The 20,846-nt window shown below is 32.0% G+C and overlaps 2 protein-coding genes across 2 annotated transcripts; both read right to left on the reverse strand.

Annotated features, from left to right (window-relative positions):
* Positions 1-610: 610 nt before the first annotated feature.
* On the reverse strand, positions 611-5,923 carry LOC133315818 (galactinol--sucrose galactosyltransferase). The gene is made up of 5 exons (XM_061517489.1): positions 5,176-5,923; positions 3,751-4,274; positions 2,783-2,960; positions 2,064-2,431; positions 611-1,352 (listed from the first exon to the last, which is right to left on the reverse strand). The coding sequence occupies exons 1-5, from the start codon at positions 5,834-5,836 to the stop codon at positions 789-791; spliced, it is 2,295 nt and encodes a 764-aa protein (XP_061373473.1). The 5' UTR covers positions 5,837-5,923; the 3' UTR covers positions 611-788.
* A 6,828-nt stretch (positions 5,924-12,751) lies between these two features.
* On the reverse strand, positions 12,752-20,060 carry LOC133315904 (glycosyltransferase BC10). Its single transcript, XM_061517590.1, has 11 exons — positions 19,290-20,060; positions 18,277-18,390; positions 17,010-17,110; positions 16,718-16,789; positions 15,841-15,922; positions 15,645-15,725; positions 15,202-15,240; positions 14,914-14,979; positions 14,224-14,373; positions 13,291-13,419; positions 12,752-13,145 (listed from the first exon to the last, which is right to left on the reverse strand). The coding sequence occupies exons 1-11, from the start codon at positions 19,536-19,538 to the stop codon at positions 13,122-13,124; spliced, it is 1,107 nt and encodes a 368-aa protein (XP_061373574.1). The 5' UTR covers positions 19,539-20,060; the 3' UTR covers positions 12,752-13,121.
* Positions 20,061-20,846: the final 786 nt, after the last annotated feature.

The following is a 20,846-nucleotide window of genomic DNA, read 5'->3' on the forward strand; positions in this document are numbered from 1 at the left end:
AATAGATGAAAAGTGTATTACTTTCACATAGTTAATTCATTAATTTCTAATACTTATTTTCAGTAAGCACGGATAATATTAGATCCCAATTAAACTTCTTTTAAACTAATCACATAGACAATCATAGCGAGTCATTATGATGAGTATGAAGATTAGTTTGAAAGACAACTAAGTGGTAAGGAATGGAGAGGGAGGAGGCATAAATGTTGGTAACAAAAGAATTAGGCAATGATTTTGGTATCAAACGGATTAAAAAAAAAAGCTTAGCCAAATAGATACAATGAATGATATGTTTCTTACATGTATCTAAAACGACTTTCAACCGAAAAGGAAAAAAAAAATGACATTAATTGGACAAAGAACAAATCCTTTAAATAAAGGGTTCGTTTTTTCTGCAATAAGCCCAATACGACGTCGTTTTGGGACGGAAATCATGGAGTTTTTGTAATTTTAATTTATTTCAGAGTTATAATAGTCTTTATATTTATAATTTTTTAAGATTTCAATACTAAAACGACGTCGTTTTGAAAATAAATGCAGATAACTTATCTGCAGTAATTGCAGAAACATTTTTCCCTTAAATAAAACCGGAAAACAAAGTTATCGAACATATAAATAAGGGATAAAAATGCCCCTCTTTTTTTTATACAAGTGAAAATTGAACACATAACCTAATACAATTTATCCAAATACCTCACCACTAGACGAATGCTAGTGGCTTAAAAATACCCCTTTCAACACAATTCACTAAGGACAAAAGAAAAAAAAAATGATAGCCAATGCTATGCTCAGAATATATACTGAACAGAGGATAATTTTGAAGAACTAGGCCATGGCACTTGAATAATGACCATTGACCCTTCATATTCAAAATCAATTTCTTTCCCATCAATTCTACAAGTGCTTGGTTTCTCTGAGGCAAAGACCCTCATCTCCCCAATGCCTCTTACTCCAACTTCAACCAAATTTTGAGCCTCATCAAAATCCAAGGATTGGATTGCTCCACCAGTATTCAGCATATTCACCAAACCAATAGGAGCAAATTGCAAGGACTTGTTTGGCAACAAAGTCACAGGGGAAATAGTTATAAGCTCAAAATTGAATGGTTCCAAGGAAATTTCTTCACTATCAGATGGTGATGAAAGGACAAGCTTCTTAGCTTGGCTGAAATACAAGGCAAAAACTTGCACTCCTTCAATAGAAATTGGGTTCTTGCCACTGTTCCATTCAATATCTTTGGGATTGTACTTGGTTGAAACCACATGAGAAGACTCAGCAGCACATTTGTTGGACCTAACCTCAGGGAACCAACCTCCTCCTTGACAGTTAAACACCCCAAGAACTCCACTATACTGTAACAAAAATCCAAATCATAACATTGTTAATATCAATAATATTTGACAATATTGGTAATGTAAATTTCTTTAATCATTATAGAATCATATATTTGAAAGTAACTTAGAGCCCGTTTGGATGTGCTTTTTTTTTCCTTCAAAAACTGCTCTCTTTTTTTAAAAAAAAAGCACTTCTCGAGAAAAGTCTGTTTGGATGTCTGCTTCTAAAAAAAGCAGAAGTCATAAAAAAAGTCAAAAACTTACTTTTTTCGGAAGCTAAAAATTTTAACTTTTAAAAAAAGCAGAAGTCAAAAGCCAAATATATTTTTCAAAAATCAAATATTTTTTAAAAAATCTAAATAGCTGTAATTTTTATAGAAAGTACTTTTTAAAATAAAGAAGTAATAAAAAGGACTTCCTTGAAAAGGCAATACGAACGAGCCCTTAGTAGAAGTTCAATTGCCTTTCTTTTTTTTAGATACCAACTGGTGTTAATCCAATTTCAGGTTTGAGCCTCTCCACCCTTTTCAGGAGTTACAACTCTCAGGAATTAAACTCATTGCCCTTTAGGCATATCAATCCCGGTATCTATCTGAGTCGCCACTAGACTAACAACTCTTGATTTCTTGCATAAATAATGCTTGAAAATCCCATAGATATACAAAATCATATAATTGAAAAAAAAAATCAATTAATTCAATTTATAAGATATGAAGAGGGAAAATTGACCTTGTTAAGGTTCCATATTTTGAGCATTGTTTTGCCATCATGGAGAGGGTAAGCAAAGAGACAATCTCGGGTTGGAAGTGCATAGTGCTCACATCTTAGGATGGAACCATCAGGCAAGACCAAAGTCTTGAGCAATTCAAAGTTGTGATTACCAACTGTGTCACTGATGTAAATAGGGCCACCAGATATGGCTCGAGAAGCTGCATGAAAGGCAGCACAAGGGTGTGTAGATTGGAACATGTCCCAATCTGGGTGAATGAAATTGCCCATCCACAAGCTGTTGTATGCACAATGCACCATGTGACACCCTTGTAACCAAAATGTACCATTTGGATCACCATAAGGGTCACTGCACCAGAAATCATCCCCTGTTTCAATCCAAGACATAAATCAAATGAATTCATTTCCAAATAAAAAAAATTAGGTGGCGGTTATACTTACTATCATTTTAGCCTTACTACTTTTATTACCTGATTGATTATTGTTGGATCAATTTGAAATCAACAGTTAAAAAATGAAAAAAATTAACTGTCGTTGATTTCAAATTGATCTAACTGTAACCAATGAAGTAACAAAAATAATAAGATTAAAATGATAGTAAGTATAACTCAATGTACTTATATGTTATGTTGTTCATTAATTAAGATGAAAATATTATACAAATGTTGTTCATTAATACTATAGTTAGTAGCTAGTAACGATAAAGGCACATCACATACCAACACGACCAAGCGATATAGCTTCAGTTCCAAGCAACATGAAATCATTGCAATGTTCCATGCTGGCAATGACACCATTGCCTTTGAAATGTTTTCTCACCGAAGCTGTGAGCGCCTTGTAATACGCCTTCGCCAAATCTACTCGGCCCCCGTATTTCTCACACACCATCTCCAGCAACTGTTTTTCAAGCAATACATATAAAGAAAACACATCAACCAAAAAAATAAAATAAAATCAAAGATAACTAACTAATAGAAATTAGAAATGTAAACAAAAGTCCATTATGATACTCTCCCTTTGAGAAAAAACACCAACAGCGAATAGTCCAAAATTACGTACATAAATACTGAGATTAAAATAGGGTTATATTTATCTCACTTTACATAAGAGAAACAATTTTCCTACACACACAAAAGAATTGTGGATTCCACCACTCTTTTTTTTTCTCTCCTCTTACTTGTGGGTTCCCCTTATAATTTTATTTTTATAACATGAGTTAATTATTTTCCTACAACATAAAAAAAATATTTCCCATTAAAATAAAGAACGCAAAAAATTAATAAATATGTAAAATATATTATTTTATGGGTTTTATTTTTCTCATGTTACATGAGATAAATTGTCTCCTGCAACACACAAAAAAGTGGGTAGATTCACTTTTTTGTTTTCGCTCTCTCTTTTTTAATGGGTCCCACTCACTTTTTTTGTGTGTTATGAGAAAAATAAAACCGTTATTTTATTTAAAATTACATAAAATTATGTCATTTTAAATTATAAACATATCCACAAGAAACATTAAAAAAAAGTTTTCTCCAATATAAGATACACGCAACGCGTCATTTTTGTGCCTTTCCTTGTGACACGTACGTACCCCACAAAAATGTCTAAATTAATTCATTAAATGGAGTTCAAATGAAAATAAAAAATAAAAAAGTGAGGCTTAGGAATTATAAAAAGAAGAACTTACATGGATGACATCAACCTTGACCCCATCAATCCCAGCAAGTTCCAAATGAGAATGAAGCCCTTCATACATTTGATCAACCAAGTGAGGTGGAACAAGCCCTACCCCATTATTAACAATCTTATCAACAGCAAGATCCTCCATGGTTGTTTCCAATCCCGGCGACAACTTGGGCCTCTCCACGACGGATTCCGGCAAGCCATTAACACCAGGCCTTATCCCACCCCAATAACCACACAAAGCATGCCAAACATAAACATACTCCACACTCTCAAACTCTTCCTTCAACTCCTTCACAAACCCACCCAAACCCTTCTCCTTCTTCTCCTTATTCTTCTCATACACATAATCTTTGAACTTATAATTCTCTTTATAGTTTATGAGCCTACATGGCATTTGTTCACCAGCAATAGTGTGGTTCATTCCTTCTTTCGTTATTGGATCCGCATCATGGCTGATAGACTGCCACCCGTCGTCGATTAAAACAAACCCCGGTGGACAACCACCGTTAACTAGACCCTTCACACCTGTCACAGAAATAAAAAATAATAATAATTAATCAGAAAAATATTTTTACAATTAAGACAGATAAATTATCAGCATTTACTCTGAAAACGAGACGTCGTTTTCGGATTAAAGTATTAAAAAATTATAATTATAAAGACTATAATAACTCTGAAATAAATTAAAATTACAAAAATATTATGATTTTTATCTCAAAACGACGTCGTATTGAGCTTACTACAAATAACTTATTTGCAGTAATTACAAAAAAAAAAACCCATAATTAATATAACATCGTCCAACGCCTTAAAATTTTGATTAAAGTAAGCTTATTTGTCACACAAGGTCATAAAAAATTATATAAAATAATTAATATCGTCATCTAATACAATACCTTAAGGGGGCGTTTGGTAGAGAGAAAAAAAAATTTGTCTGAAAATCTCAATTTTTAAAAATATGATTTTTACGTTCAATTTATAATAATATTCAATAATTTAAAATTTTTAAAAAAATTCAGTTTCCTAGAAATCTTGGGAAATGACGCGTACCAAACGCTCTGTAAGAGTGTTGATAAGAGGTGGAAAAAAAAAAATTCTAAAAAAATAAGGTAAGAAAATTATTTATCTATCTTTGGTGTTTGATAAAAGTTAAAATAAAAATATGGCTGAGAAATTATTTTTTTTCATCATTTACTTTCTATGTAAAATAGTTGAGGAAAATTATCATAGAAGGGATAAAATTGTTTTTTTTCACATGATTGAAAAATTAACACACGACGTCAATAAAATTAACTCAACATTTTCAAAAAAAAATTGATATTTATTTTAGTAACTTACCCATAAATGTTTTTCCCATTTTCAGTAAAAAAAAAATATCACTACCAAAAATTCAGTAATTATGGGTTGAAGTAATATTTATTATTACCTTCGTATATACCACGAGGGTGCACCGTAAGGTAGAATGCATCCCATGTACACCATCCAAACTTGTCGACAATCCCAGGTGGTGTTTTCTCTTCTAACAGATTGAATGTTCCTAAATGAGCCCTCACAACCTTACTCGCTTCCTTAACCAGCGTGAAAGGGTTGTTTCCCGCATGTATGTAAACGACAGCGTCGTATTTTGATCCTGTTACTTTGCTTGACCCGCTCTCAACGCAGACTTCGATGTTGTCGTTTTGTCCCGGTTGTAACGACGCGCGGAACGAACCCTCTATGATGGGAAGAAAGAGAACGTAGGGTCGACCCGTGTTGGGGTTGTTATCCAGCATTAGGAATTGGGTCTCGGTTTCTAGATCCGACCCGTTTGACCCGACCCAGTGAGTTGTCCACCATACCTTGAACCTGAAGATGCTCATGAAGTTTGTGTTCTTGAGCTTGCCTAAGGGTGCCACGTGGCGGCTTTGATGGTTTTGGGCTTCGAAGCCGAGGAAACAGCCGTTGGTGGTGGTGGTGGAACATGGGGTGGTGGTGGTGATGTTGTTGGGCACTTCGGAGAGAACGATGTGGTCGTTGACTTGTAGTTTTGAAGTAACAATGTTGAAGGTGTTGTTGTTGATGTGTTTGGTGATGGAATTGGGAGCCATATTCAAAATCAGAATATGAAGAGACTAAAGGGAAGTAATTAAGTGTTTGCTTTGAATTTGGTGTTGAATTGGTGACTCAAAACTTTGTGTTTTTGTTTTGCCAAATCAACAATGCAAACATGGTATTTATAGAAGGTGAGTGAGGTGAAGGTTGGTTTTGAAATTTTTATTTGTTGAATTTTTTTAATTTGTTTGTGTTATGTACATGACATAAATGTTCTCGTTGATACTAATTTTAGTGCCACAATAATGGAAGAATCGAGGCATCTCTTTTTCTCTTTTTTATCTTAAAAGAGAAGATGTGGTGCTTTGCGTCTGAGAATATTGGTTGATATCATTTTAAAAGAATTTATAACATGTTTAGAGAATAATGTTGAGATATATAGTCCCACATTGATTGTATGTTCAATTAATGTGCCCTTTATAAGGCCTTGGACACTCTCATTCTTTGAGCTAGCTTTTAGGATGGTGTATCTCAAAGTTCTTTACAAATAATATTATTAAAATATTTCACCATTAACTTTAGGTTTATATGAATAAAAATTGGAGAAAAGATGTGTCATGATTTATCTTTTTCTTTCACTTAAAATGACACAACTCTATATCCTTTAAAATGATACACACTTTTTCTATAAAAAATTATACATATATGGTTGAGAATTTTTTTATCATGTAATAATTTTTTTTTTAATTTTCTCAAAGTATTTCTCAGCTAACAGTTAAATATTAATCCTTTTGAAGTATAGGACACAACTTTATATCCTTTAAAAAAATACATATTTTTTCTATAAAAATTTATACATATATGGTTGAGAGTTTTTTTATCATGTACTAATTTTTTTTTTTAATTTTCTCAAAGTATTTCTCAGTCAACAGTTAAATATTAATTCTTTTGAAGTATAGAAATTACCGAAATAAATTTTACCTCTATTAACAAAAAAAATTTCCATATACATATACATAATCAGAGATCAAACCCTGTCAACATACTTAATAAATTCATTCATCTACCAACTATTACTATAGTTACTATTATAAGATCATGAAATAAATTTGCTGTTTAAGATTAGAATAATCCAAATGTGGTCCTTTTGACCGTAAGGGGGGATGTTTGATGTTTCAAGTTTGGCCGGTTTCTCAAATCCCCACACTGCTTTTTTATGGAAACCACACATTGCTGTGTAAATTTAAAAATAAAAAATAAAAGATACTAAAGATGTCTGAATTAAAAATATAGTTAACCGACATTTGCAAGAAAGTAAAAGCGATGTGTTTATTATCTCAATGGGTAACATCTTGATTTTAGAATCCGAATTTAGATCTTTACTTTTCCAAAAAGAAGAATAAATTAATTGGAGGCGATTAAAATAAAAAGATTATATTCGGCTGATAGATGAGCTGTCCCTTTAATTTAAAAAAATATCAATTTATTTTATTTTTATCAAAGTTGATCGTATTTACTTAAGTAAATATTAACTTGTTAATTTTTTATTAAAATTGATAGCATTTATTGGAGTAAATTATTTTTATTCAAATAAATATTTAGTACGGAGCACTAAATTAATTTAATTGACCAAATTCATATTAAATTAACATTGAATCTGAAATTAACATTAAAATAAATTTTTTAATTAAATTTATTAAATTAAATAACATTAAAATAATAAATGATATTGTGTGACCCTTTTAATTTGTTGGAGGCTTATTCTAATTTTACTTTAAATATTTTTTTTTTAAAAAAATCAACATCAATTGACTTGCATTCCTATTTGTTACTAAAAACACTTATATACCTAATATGGGGTATGGGGAAAAGCAAAATTTGTGTGGTATAAAGTTGTGATATATTTTCTTCGTTGATTTTTGCTTTTCTTTTTCACGATGGATATGTTTTGAATTTGGGATACACTTTTGACCTAGTTTAAGTAATAACTTTTATTCGGTAATCTTATTACGAATATTCTGAAGATAATATGTCATATCAAGTTCTATTTTATCGTTTAATTATTAATTGTTCTTTCTAATTTATATTTTGGGAATTTAATCGGAGAAATTTTTTCCTTTTCTAGTATAATTATCCTGGACACTAGGGATAGAAGGATTCATAAGAGAAAAAACGAGGATTTACTAATAATAATTAGGGTAAAGAATTTCTCCAGTCAATTCAGTAAATCTAAAACGATGTCATTTTAGAGCAGAAATCAAGATATTTTATAATTTTAATATATTGCAGAATTATATTAATTTTTATTATAATTTTTTAATCTTAAAATTTAAAACGACGTTATTTTGAGCTTACTGAAAATAACTTTCGGAAGAAATATTTTTCTCATTAATTATTATAATAATAATAATAATAATAATCTTTAATAAATGCAGAATCAGAGTGGTCTTTTCCTTTTTGACAATTTTTTCTTTTTTCTTGCTATTAGTGGGCCTCCAACAATTACTAGCCTCTAAACCTAGTAGGGTCTTATTATTTTTCTTTAATATTTTATTGTTGCTTTCCCTACTTTTGTGTGATCAGGTTAGAACTTTCTTTTCTTTTTATTTTAATTTTATGAGTTAGGATATTCTTACTACCTATTTTTTTACTACCACTTCACTACCACCCTAATTACTATTGGATTAGAGGAAAAGTTGAATGAAGAGAGAGAACAAAAAATAACTTTTGAATCCAATGGTGATTAAAGTGGTAGTGGAGTGGTAGTAGAAAAAAGTGGTAGTAAGAATATCCTACCTCTAATTTTATTAGACGCTAAATTCTAATATATTACATGGTTATATTAGTTTTTTTATTATAATTTTTTAATCTTATAACCCAAAACGACGTTGTTTTGAGCTCACTGAAGATAACTTTATTTTCCGTGATTGAAGAAATATTTTTTTCACTAATTATTATAATAATAATAATAATAATCTTTAATAAATGCAGAATCAGAGTGGTCTTTTCCTTTTTGACAATTTTTTCTTTTTTCTTGCTATTAGTGGGCCTCCAACAATTACTAGCCTTTAATTCATTACCTAGTAGGGTCTTATTGTTTTTCGGGGTGTTTCGATGAGGAGAAATTTTTTTTATCCGAAAATCTTAATTTTTAAAAATATAATTTTTACATTCTGTTGATGATAATATCAAAAAAATTAAAAAAATTCAATTTTTCGAAAATCCTAAAAAAAAAAGTCATACCAAACTGCCCAGTTTATTGTTGCTTTCCCTACTTTTGTGTGGTCAGGTTAGAACTTTCTTTTCTTTTTATTTTATTTTTATTAGACGCTAAATTCTTGGCAAAATCACGGGAGAAGACTGCACCAGCCACCGCCACATGTAAATATTGTGGACCCGGCATACCGACACTTTGTATGCGTAATTGTTGCTTTAGTATAAAACACTCAAATATAAGTGAGGCGTGGACTAATCTAGAAGTTAGGTTTGCGAAGTAAGAAAATTGGATGCTAAAAATACTTCATTATCCCAATTAATGTAGCAAAATTGATAATATAAGTTGAGTGGAGTTGAAATAAAATTTGGATTCGCTTTTTGTCAAATATATTTTTGGGAAAGGACGAAAAATTATAGCTGTGATGTGATTAAATTCTAATTCAGAATTAATCTCATAACTGACTTAAAGAGTTAAAGTTTATAAGTATATTAAAGGAATATCTTGTCTTAAATAGATAATTAGAGTCGGTATATTAAAAAGATAAAAAAAAAGGAAGGTTATACTTACAATTTTTTTTCTTTACAACCATATCTTAACACCGTTGATTTTCGTCAATCAACGGTTATCATTTTTTGTGAATTAATAATTAATTAATGATTTTAATTTGCGAAAATCATAACCGTTAATTGGGGAAAATCAACGGTGTTAAAATATGGTTGTAAGTATAACCTTCCTAAAAAAAATACATTAAACAGTAGCTATTGAGATTTAATTTATATTTCACATTTAAAAAAAAAATACATCTAACAATATGCATAATTATATTATCATCTCGTAATGTCTTTAGTAATATAATATATTTGTATTTGTAGTAACATAATTATATTCACATATTAGCATATACAGGAATTACATGTACTTATTACGAAGAGTATCAATTCTTTGGACAAGGATTATTCTAGGTTTTCAGGAAGAATGTTACTTTTTTAAATTTTTATTATTTGAAAGAAACATTATATTAATGGGGATGGTTATATTTACTACTATTTTAGTCTTATTATTTTCACTATCTGATTGGTTATCGTTTGATCAATTTAAAATCACTGTTAAAAAATAAAATAAAATAAAATAATTATCGTCAACTTCAAATTGATCAAACGGTAACTAATCAGGTAATTGAGTAGTAAAGTTAAAATAGCAGTAAGTATAATATACTCCTATATTAATTGTATTAAATAAATTGAACATATTCTTTATTAACATAATTAGCATGGAATTATTGAAATAAGTATCAAAGCATATATTGATAGGATTTTTTATGTTTTTATTTTCATTAATTAGGATATGGATTCTATAATCAACTAAAATTTTGTGGTCGTTTTATTGTAAGTTTTTTTTTTGTTATAATTTGTGATAATAGATTTTGAAATAGAATAACTTTCCATCATCTAAATTTTCTTAAACAAAAAACAAAAAAAGGCACGTGGCTTGAGAATGAGAGGTCGGTTAGTAACGGTTAGGGTACGTTGAGAACAGTCGATGAGTCAAAAGTCAAGGCTAAATGGGATTAGAATAAAGGACTAATGGTGCATGCACATAAGTGCACATGGCATTCTATTGTTTCTATATTGAATTTGACAAAGATAAACAGATATGGGTAATTAACTATTGAAAGTGTCGGTGAGAAAAGGTTAAATAACCTAGAGACTAAGAAAGTAGTGGTTGAAGCTTGATGTTGAAGAGATAATAAATTAATAATAATAACAATAACAATTGGCAGTTAAAGCCTTTAATAGCGTGTTCCTTTTCTTTCACTCTATACGGTAACGGAGTAACGTGTCATGGATTGTTGAAGCAGTTAACTAACAAAATAGCCTTTACTATATGCACCCATATACATTTTATAATAGGTTTAATGTTTTTCATCTTACAAGAAATAAATTTATCTATTACATATATTTAAAAATATATAGAACTCATATTTCTTTTCTTTTCTTTTCACATAATCTCATATGAATTCCATATATTTTTATGTATGTGTAGATAAAAATTTATCTTCGATAACATGAGAAACATTAAACCATTTTATAATATGAAAAATATAACTGGAATCGAGAAAACGAGCTCGGCTCGGCGGACCAACCTGTCCACCCGCTAAATGGGACAGGACGAGCTGAGTTTTTCAACCCATTTCAAAAGCAGGACAGACTCATTTTTTGATGAGTTGATGACGAGCATATGCGGGCCGAAATGGGTCAGTGTAAAATAGGCTCGAGCTGACAAGCCAACCCACCAAACTAAGCGAGATGGGTCGAGTTTTTCAAATCCACTTTCAAAAGTGGGACGAGACGAGCTAGCTCAACTTTTAACAGATTGATGGCAAAGTGGGGAGGCGGGGTGAGACCACCAATCGCCCACTTTGCCACCTCTAAATATAACTCTCCTGGTTTATGGAGAGAAAGAAAAATTCTCTTGCACATTCATCAAAAAATGAGTCTATCCCTTTTTTTAAATAAAAAAAATTGTGGGGCTCACATGAATTTGTCTCTACAAGAGAGACAAAAAATTTCTCCTAGAACTGGATAAAACTAAGCCCCTTATAATATAGGGTAAGGGTTGGCTTTAATTCATGGTCGGTGACCAACTAAAATATTGGAGAGTTGTTAATTACCTATTGACCCAATTCAAAGATCACAGAAGCTTCCAGTATTTTAAAGATTGTTGACACCTAATAGTAATGACTGGGGTCCATCACCTTGCATTTCTCCAAAGTGCAAATGAAGCTTCTGGGTCCCCAAACAGGAACTCAAAAGAGAATCTTGGGCTGTAGTGCAATTCAAATCAAGTATTGAATCTTGATTCAGGAGATTGGAGCTTTGTTAGTTAGACTTCTAATAAAGCCCATATAAAAACACTTATCATTCATTTATTTTTATCTTGACATCTCACTAAATAAAGTATGGCTCAGTGTTGATGATTATGCTAAATCATAGTTTTGTGATGCAAAAAGAACTCCATTCAATGGATTTATCCTAATGAACCCAAAGTCCATTTTGCTTTTACCCCTAGTTGAAAAGTTGAGTTATTCCAAATTAATACGGCCAATCGTGCATATTGACCGCATGGATTTGTCCTATAGTAGGTGTTTGGTTGAGGTAAATTTTTTTTTTACTAGAAAAATGTAAATGTTAAGAATCTGCAGAGAAAGTGAGTTAGATAAGAAAGTTTTAAAAAAGTTGTTTGGTTGAGCAAAATTTTATCAGAAAAATTGAATGAAATTTCTGAATGTGTGTTTGGTTGAAGATAAAATACTGATGGAAAAACTTAATGAAATTACAAAATTATCCTTATAAAAATAACCCTATTTTATTACAACCAATTGTTCCAACAGCTCACGTGTTAGGGGTAATGTTGTCACCCTTTTGTACCACTCGAATAACTTAGCCGGTTTCTCACAAATACCACCTTCCAAGATGCTTTCTGAAGCAGTGATTTTGTTGATTTTCACATGCAATTGTGGATTGATAGGCAAGTGGCATTGATGGGTAAAATTCATCACATCGGTGAATCAAACGTGGGGAATTAAGAATACCTTCTGCACTTCGCTAGGAGACAGGGAAAACTCTTGAACCAAACATTACCATACGGTTAATGTGCGAAATTGACTGCATTAATTTGAAATATCTCGTGAAAAATGAAGTGAAAAAGTATTCTTTTTGTATTAAAAGCATTTACTTGGTCAAAAAACCTGAAAAGTTGTGTACAAAGACAGCACATGGTTGACACACAAGTCACAACCATGTGTTGTGAGTTTGCCTACAAGGCTACAACAGACAATGTTCATGCTGGTATATCTCCATCACTCAATTATTGTCTTCATTTTTATTATAAGGAAACTGTCTTTCATGATTTACCAACAGTTGTAAATCTTATTCTGAAAAGAATTTAATACACATACACCATAGGCACTCTTTCAACTTTCTAAATATACAATTCATTATACATATCAGTATGGTCGTCAATAATCTTCAACTGCTTTCACTTTATTCTCTTTTCTCCCTCTCTTTTTCTTTACCAAGTATATTTTCTGCTTGTATCAGACTGATAATAAGCATTTTGTTCTCTTAACTGGAATCTCCCAGAACAGACTGTCCAACAGAAAAGAAGAAAATAATTAACAAGCTAGACTTGTACTACTCAAATAGAAGAAATTCAAAAACACCACAGTTAGTTTCCTCTCAAACTATTTGAAAGCTTTTCAAGAAAAACCCTGTGATAGATGAACTTACTTACCATGTTAAGAAGCCGTAAAGCAGCAGGTCGAGTAAATTTTCTTGCAAAAAGGAAGCAAGTTGATGGTTTACCCTTGCTTCTGCACCACTCTCTTCGGTATTCAGTCTCGTAATAAATATTATCTATTTCCTGCAAACCAATCATCATATCAACACATATTTTCTTTCATAAAAGTAGAAGACATAAACTTTATATGCTTGTCCTAAAGCGACTCAATTATGTTGAAGAGTCCATCATCTCTATATATTAGTTGTCTTAGTATAGTTCATTGATAAGTAAATTTGTCCTTCTCTTGTTCAGCACTTTCTTTTTGGCTAGCTAAAACTTTTGAATTTTATTGCATCTTCAGCTCTTTTACATAACTGTGAGTCTGTGACTATTGATAATTGTCCAGTTACTTGAATATTTTGGGGTCTATTGCTACTGTGGATTGGATATACATGATAACCTGATTTCTTTTTTTAAGGTATTGGCTTCATTAGTTGGCTGATAGGAATCATAAATTAAGATGTATTTCCCCCAGTTGAATTCGGATTTTATCAGGATGGGGATCACAGAATTACTTTGCTATATGTACAATGACAAATATTTCATACTTTGTTCTTTTTAAGTATGTGAATATGCTGGTATGTAGTAGGTGATTTAGTTAATTGTTTGAATTCCTTTAGGCTCAATTAGGGTTTCCTACTATTAACACCTGCAGTATCCTTCCAACAAAACATTATTTATTGAGATAAAAACATCCAGAATTTCTTAAACTGCAAAGGCAGTCAATGTTTAAAGTCAAATAGTTGATAACCTAACAATATCAACCCCTATATGCTTCTGTTTTGTTTTTTTGTTTGGGGGGGGGGGGGGGGGGTGAAAGTAAAAAAAGAATGAAAGGTGATTCAAAAGAGTGATTTTGCAGTAGCAGTGCAGTAAAGATCAAACCTTTATAAATTTTACAAGCATTGGCGTAGCATCTGAAAACTTGTAAGTCACTGGATGCCATCCCCGGCGCTCACGATCCTTGGAGTTGGAAATATCCCAGGAAGTATGTGTCAATGATCTCCGTGTGAGTTCTGCTTCAAGATTTTGTTGCTAGATTTGGGAAGGAAAACACTCAAAAATGTAAATTAAAACTAACATGGTGATTGCATTAAAATATTTGTAAAGTTAAAGAAGCCTCCTCACAAAGTTTAAAGTAGATGTGACAAAAATTGCTTCAACTTCTTTAGACATCTTTTTTTCATGTTCATTTAACTTCAAAGAAATGCAATAGTGTAATCATTTTAATATTTGAAACATCCAGTAACCATCCTATTAACAGTGACAGACATTTTTTATTTGAGTTTCATATTGGTGCCACCCAAATCGTGCAAATACCGGACCAAAGAAAAGCATAGAAAACATACTTTCTTCTTCATGTCAATTTTTATTTTTAGCATGATAAATTATGCCATAACAAATTGTTCAGTCAAAAGCGTGGTTAACACAGGGTGAGGAGATAGGATTGATTTAATTGTTAACCGGCGAATCATAACAACATATGCAGGATCTCTCTCTATGGTACAAACAAAGCCAGTTTATGACACATACACAAACATAGAGTCTGAAGGAAGAAAAGGAAATGATCCTTACAGCCAATAATGTCTGAACATAGTGTTCATCTGGTATACAGTTATGGATCTTAGACGTGTCAGCAGGCTGCATGAAGGAAGGAATTATATTTAAAAATCGTTACTTCATCTGTTCATATAGTTTGCAAGAACCTAATTGATATCACATATCAGTTCACAATCAAATATTGAATTATTTCCTGACATTTTATGGAAGAAGATATGATTTCAGATAAAAATGATTTATTGAAGCTAAAATTGTATAAAGAGGACATCTTTAAGAATTTTTTTACGCATATAGAACACTTACAATGGGATGATCCCTCCAAAATTCTGGTAGCGGCTTTTTCTGCATTATTAAATCCGTGAGTAAGAGAAATGGAGATGAAAAGAATGAGGTTGTCAGCATGAAGGAGACAAGAAAAGATGATTGACTTAAAAAATACCCAAAAAGTTACAGCTTAAATCCTACCCAGCTATGATTATATAACATGTAACGGCAACGAATGCATGGAAAACTTCATGGATGAAGAAAGAAAGAACAAAGATAGAAAGAAATACTCCCAACAACTTTCATGACAAATTTGGCACATTTTCTAAAGTCATCACCTCATTGATGTACCATTACAACTTTCTTTGTATATAGTCCAACATTTTAAAGGAAAATTCAGAGAGAGATTAAGAATATGTTTATATGATACTTGTGACACCAATCATAAAAGACAGACTATCAATGAACAATGTCACCATTACCTTGCAATATTTTTGAAACAAAGGAAAGACAGTTTCATCCTCCACTACAACCTTGGCATGCTTTCTGGTCAGAACAGCCCACTGCAGGAGAATACATGAATAGATAGGAATAAGATGGTATTCGTTGGCAATGCATGCCGTGTTTTTTAAGTTCAGAATGAACTTCAGTAAACTAAGCACTACATTAGACCTTTACCTGAGATCCTTTCCTCCAGTTATAGACAGGAATAACAGGATTCATTTTTGGATTGTAACGGCCTTCTTTTGTGTCAGCAAAGCTGCTCATATTTTATTGCCAAAATCATAACAATTAAATTGTTGGCAAATGAATAAATAACTACACATGTACATTAAAGAAAAACTCATAACAACTAAATTAGAAAAAATAAGAATGATAACATACAATCAATTAACAGTAGCATGAATGAATATGCAACTTACTCTTCTCTCATTCCGCCTCACTTCCCCTCCCCCTCCATCAGACATCCATCCTTTTCTCCTCCTCCTTCCCTTATTTTTCATTTTCTTATTCTTCTTCTTTTACTTTGAAGCTAAGCATTCTAGGTCTAGAACTCTTCAAAATTTAATCCCCCCAAAATTTCTATTTGAGTAATATATGTTTGATCTAATTGTTTTGTTTTCTAATCTCCAAGGAAATATCATGGCAGGCCCAGTCATGGAGATCCCATCACAAGTAGATAAAAAACCCTATGGCATCCACAGGCAAGGAGGTTATCCATAGCTTCCATGCCATGGAATCATGGATTGCCACAACAAGTGCAGGCAAGGAGGTTCCTTGGAAAATGGAGACACATAATATCTGGCTATGTTTTGATAGCGTAAGATGTATCTGTCAGCATCATTTTAGGTTGGATTAACTTAATTTCTAGTCATGTAGCAACAATGCATATGTGAGGAATTATAGTTTCACAAAAAATATCTGTTGTCAGTAATGTGACTAATTGAAGTTAGTGGTGCATTTTTCAAATTTGAAATTTCAAGTCATCAAATGATAAGAAAAAAAAGGTAGTACTACAGACAATTGTGCTAAAGCAAAATGCATGTGTCCTCACCTGTCAACGAAACTAGTTGGTGTTGACATGATGTAGTCATATGTATAGCTGAAGTTGTATAGAGGTACACAGCTGAAAAGAGATCAATCAACTGAAATAAAGTGAGGTGCTAGGCTCAGGATTAGAGATATCAATGCCCTTTCTTCTATCAAATAATTAAGCAAACTGATGTACAATCAAAAGGAAATCATACTTTGAAAACTGTATATAACTTATAGTTTATGTCCAGAAAGTTATAGGCAAAAGTATAAGGATTAAAAGTTTAAAGCGGTTAACAAAATTAAACCCTCACCTATCTGAGAGGAAAACAAAACGATCATTTAAAGGATCACTAAGCGCGTGCCTAAGTAAAATGCGCTCAGCCTCTATCATGCTTGCTTCTCCCCAATCTACCTGGAAATAGATCACAAGGGCTAAATATCATGAAGCTTACAGACAGTACAAGGCGGGATTACAGCTTAGTAACAACTATTTTCTGACACATTTCGAACAATATGGTAAAATTGAATTAAATAATTCAAAGTTCACTTTTAGACAAACAATTGCAAGCAGGAAATAGCCTGGATTTTTATTAATGACAAGAAAGTTTGTGATAAGGAGCTCTTTTTAATCGTTTTTAGATAATTAATCAACCAATAATTCACAATGCTCTTCAAGAGAAACATAGAGATCAGCCAAATAAAATGCAACATCGAACCTGTAATATTCAATACAAAACTAAATGACACAAGGACAAAAACTCTTACAAAGAGAAAAGGAAGTCTTTTAGGACTCTACTGTGAGCCAGCATGTTTCCTAAATTCATAAATTTACAAAAGATGCACGTGCACTGAATTGCAATTACAGAATACGGGTAGTCAATCTTTGAAATTTAGAACTCTAAGTTCAACTACTTATAACTTGCAGGAAAATTATTATCAGACATCTTAGTCACCAATTCTCTATCTGAAATAATTTAAAGTTCTGAACAGGTACACCATCATAATATAACTAGGGTATTTCATTCTATCCTAGTAAAAGAGTTAAAGCTTTTTCACGTTTTTGTATGAAATCGTGTATTAACTAGGGTATTCACTCAGCCCTCTTGATAAAATTTGCTTCAGAGACTCATGAGCAAAATAGAAGAAATGCACATTACCAATAAATCCTTTAAATTTGAATCATCATTGAATTCATCCTTGAGTTAAAGCTACTGTAGAGAGAAGAGAAAAGGAACGATTACTTATTTTTATCTGAGCGGACCTTGGAGAAAACAGCAATTTTCCAGTAACTCTATTAATTTCCATGTTTTCTATGTGATGAATAAACGCATAGGCAAAAATTTGATCAACAAAGGTAAAGTACAATTCCCTATGGACCCCACATAGAACATGGATTATGAAATTTCATAGTTGGCAGGCTTGTATCCACAAAAGGAATGTAACTAAATCTTAAGCAATGGGTAAGCACATGAAGTAAAGTGTAGCAACTCATAAATTTGAACACCACATAAGAGACCAAATGGTACATGGATGATAAACAAAAACAGATTTTGTTGAAATCAAAGAAAGAAGAGTAACCTGTATGCTATCATTAACTTGACGATTCAAAAAATATGTTGATTTCGTTGTTGCCTTGGTGAACACAAAGCCAGGCCTTGAGTGAACAAAAATTGAGAATTTGCTATTGCCACCCTGAAATAACAGCGCAAATGTTTCTATAAGCATTACTGCACCTCAGAAGTAAACAAAAAGCATTCTATGAAATTACAAAGAATTAATAATATGTTTATTGCCCATGACTTTTCAAAAACATAAATGGCAATATCTACAAGTATTCATCCATTATGAACACTTACACATATGAATGCCTTTCCCACTGGATGCAGAGAAAAAGAGTGTTAGAGAGATATAAAATAATTAACTTAGCCTCACCCAATACCTTAAGGTTTTGGGTTGAAATGGTTCTTAACATGGTACAGAGCTTTAGTGACCACAAGGTCACGAGTTTGATCCTCACTTTCAGGTGAAATTAAGAAAAGCACAATGCAGACCAAAAAATGGGCTTGTGCAGCACAAGGCAGACCAAAAATGGACTTGTGACATATCTACGCTTCAAGCTGAAAGGGCTCTTGCATGAGGGGGTGTGTCAGAGAGATATAAAATAATTAACTTAGTCTCACCCAATGCCTTAAGGTTTTGGGTTGAAATGGTTCTTAACAAAGAGAGATCAGGGAACAACTCTAACAACTAATTTAGCCAGAGTTATTAGCATCAATTTTAAGTAGTTATGGAAACATGGTTTTTATGACAAGCGAGGTAAAAATTACTGCTCTTACAAAATTCAATGTTCTAGATAAGACACTTGTCTTTAGTATCCCAATATAGATTGAGTTATTTTACTTTACATTTAAAAGTTCTAAATAGGAAAAAAAAACAAAAAAAAAAATTAAAAACTTATAGGCTCTGATTAATCATTAAAAGTTGTAACTAACCACAATTGTTGCACCCTACTAATTACAAAGTCCACACACAAAAAGACATAGAGATCAATAATAATTAAAAGAAGAAAAGGAGAAAAAAAAAAAATGTACCCGAAAGAATGCATCCCAAACCATTTGTAAAGGAAGCCTGTTCCGTGCAATGAAAAGAAACGCAATCTTGGGATCCTGAACCTGAGATTGAGAAACGAATTGGTGTTGCAATGAAACCAACCCCACAACATGAGTGTACCGTGTCTGCATAAACAACAAGCTTCCAAAACAAACTACCACGAAAATCAAAGCTAAAAGCTTCTTCTTCCATTTGTGCTGAGATTTCTGCTGAATCACTTTCCGCTTCATATTTTATAGCCTAACCCTTTTCTACCTAAAACTGCCCCACCATTTCCAACTGATTCAGCAGCTTAATCACACCATAAAAAACGAAACTTTGGAGTTGACTTGAACATTGTTTGACTCAGGAGTAGAAGATCCAACCAGATCCATGATACCCCAATAATAATAATAATAATAAAATAGAAACCCACTTGAGAATTTCGCTGGAAACTTGAGCTAATTCGTGGAAAACTACACTAGCCCAGAAAACAATACAAACACCCCAACAGGATAAAAGACAAAAAAAGAAAGAAAAAAAAAGAAAAGCAAGCTGCTTGTGAAGCTAAGAGCAAAAAGCTTCAAGATTCTTGTGAACTCTTACAAGGGAAAGCATATTATTTGGAAATGAAACTGAGAGACGAAGAAGAATAAAAGAGAGAGAGAGAGAAGAATGAAAGAGTGATAGTGTGTGGGAAAAGTGTGAAATGCTTGGTTGTGTTTTGGGTATGAAAAGTGAGGAGTGTCTCCTTCTTCCAACATCTCAGTTGGGATGTCCTAAAGTTGCTACTACTACTTCTAGTTGCGTGTGAAGCAGGTGACTAAGATACCATTATATTATTATTATTATTATTATTGATTTTTCCTTGCCATATTATTATTTTTGATATAAATTCTCATTCAACCTCTTCCGATCATTTTGTTTTCGGAGTAAGGACCGAAGGCTACCAGACTAATCCCTCTTCGAGAAAAGAGACACGTCCTTTAGCCCCTAAAGATTTTTCAAAAATTTGCTTGAAATAAGGTTTGAATCGCTGACCCAAGCAAATCCTTAGAAGCTCAGTTGCAAACTGAGCTATCCTTCGGAGTTGCTTGCCATGTTTTTTTGAGTATGTAAGAAAAAGAAGTTGTGCTATGTAACATGACACTTCTACTTCTCTATTATTATTATTATTTGCACATAGATATTATTTTTTCCTCGACTGTGTTAGAAAAATATAAAATTATTAATGTAACATTACTCAACAATTTAAGTTATTCGGTTGAATTAGTTTTTTTATATGATATCAGAGTCTCACGGGCTAAATGATGATGAGTTCAATCATCACCATCCTTCATCATGTTAATAAAAATAATTAAATATTGTGAAACTTGTTAACATAGACAGAGCTCCATCTTATTAATAAAAATAATTAAATATTATGAAGCTTGTTAGAATAGATAGGACTCGATGGATTGTATACCTTTCAAACCCAAGAAACACTTATATAATGTGAAGTATTAAAAACATATAAAGTTATTAATATAAAATAAACTAATAATTTAAATTTTTGGGTT

The sequence above is a fragment of the Gastrolobium bilobum genome, unplaced genomic scaffold (assembly GCF_033153095.1).
Source record: "Gastrolobium bilobum isolate Gb01-03AN ecotype WA unplaced genomic scaffold, APGP_CSIRO_Gbil_v1 utg46394, whole genome shotgun sequence".
Classification (NCBI taxonomy): domain Eukaryota; kingdom Viridiplantae; phylum Streptophyta; class Magnoliopsida; order Fabales; family Fabaceae; genus Gastrolobium; species Gastrolobium bilobum.

Bases quoted from the DNA above. Each gene is read 5' to 3' on its own strand.
- LOC133315818 (XM_061517489.1), bottom strand. From the start codon at position 5,836: ATGGCTCCCAATTCCATCACCAAACACATCAACAACAACACCTTCAAC. The intron at 2,432-2,782 runs GTATGTGATGTG...GGATTGAAACAG, and splicing joins TATATCGCTTGGTCGTGTTG to GGGATGATTTCTGGTGCAGT. The intron at 1,353-2,063 runs GTCAATTTTCCC...TTTTTGTTACAG, and splicing joins AAATATGGAACCTTAACAAG to TATAGTGGAGTTCTTGGGGT.
- LOC133315904 (XM_061517590.1), bottom strand. From the start codon at position 19,538: ATGAAGCGGAAAGTGATTCAGCAGAAATCTCAGCACAAATGGAAGAAG. The intron at 18,391-19,289 runs GTACATTTTTTT...CTGTTATTTCAG, and splicing joins TTTGGGATGCATTCTTTCGG to GGTGGCAATAGCAAATTCTC. The intron at 13,420-14,223 runs GTTTGATCTTTA...ATTGGTTTGCAG, and splicing joins TGCTTGTAAAATTTATAAAG to GAAATAGATAATATTTATTA.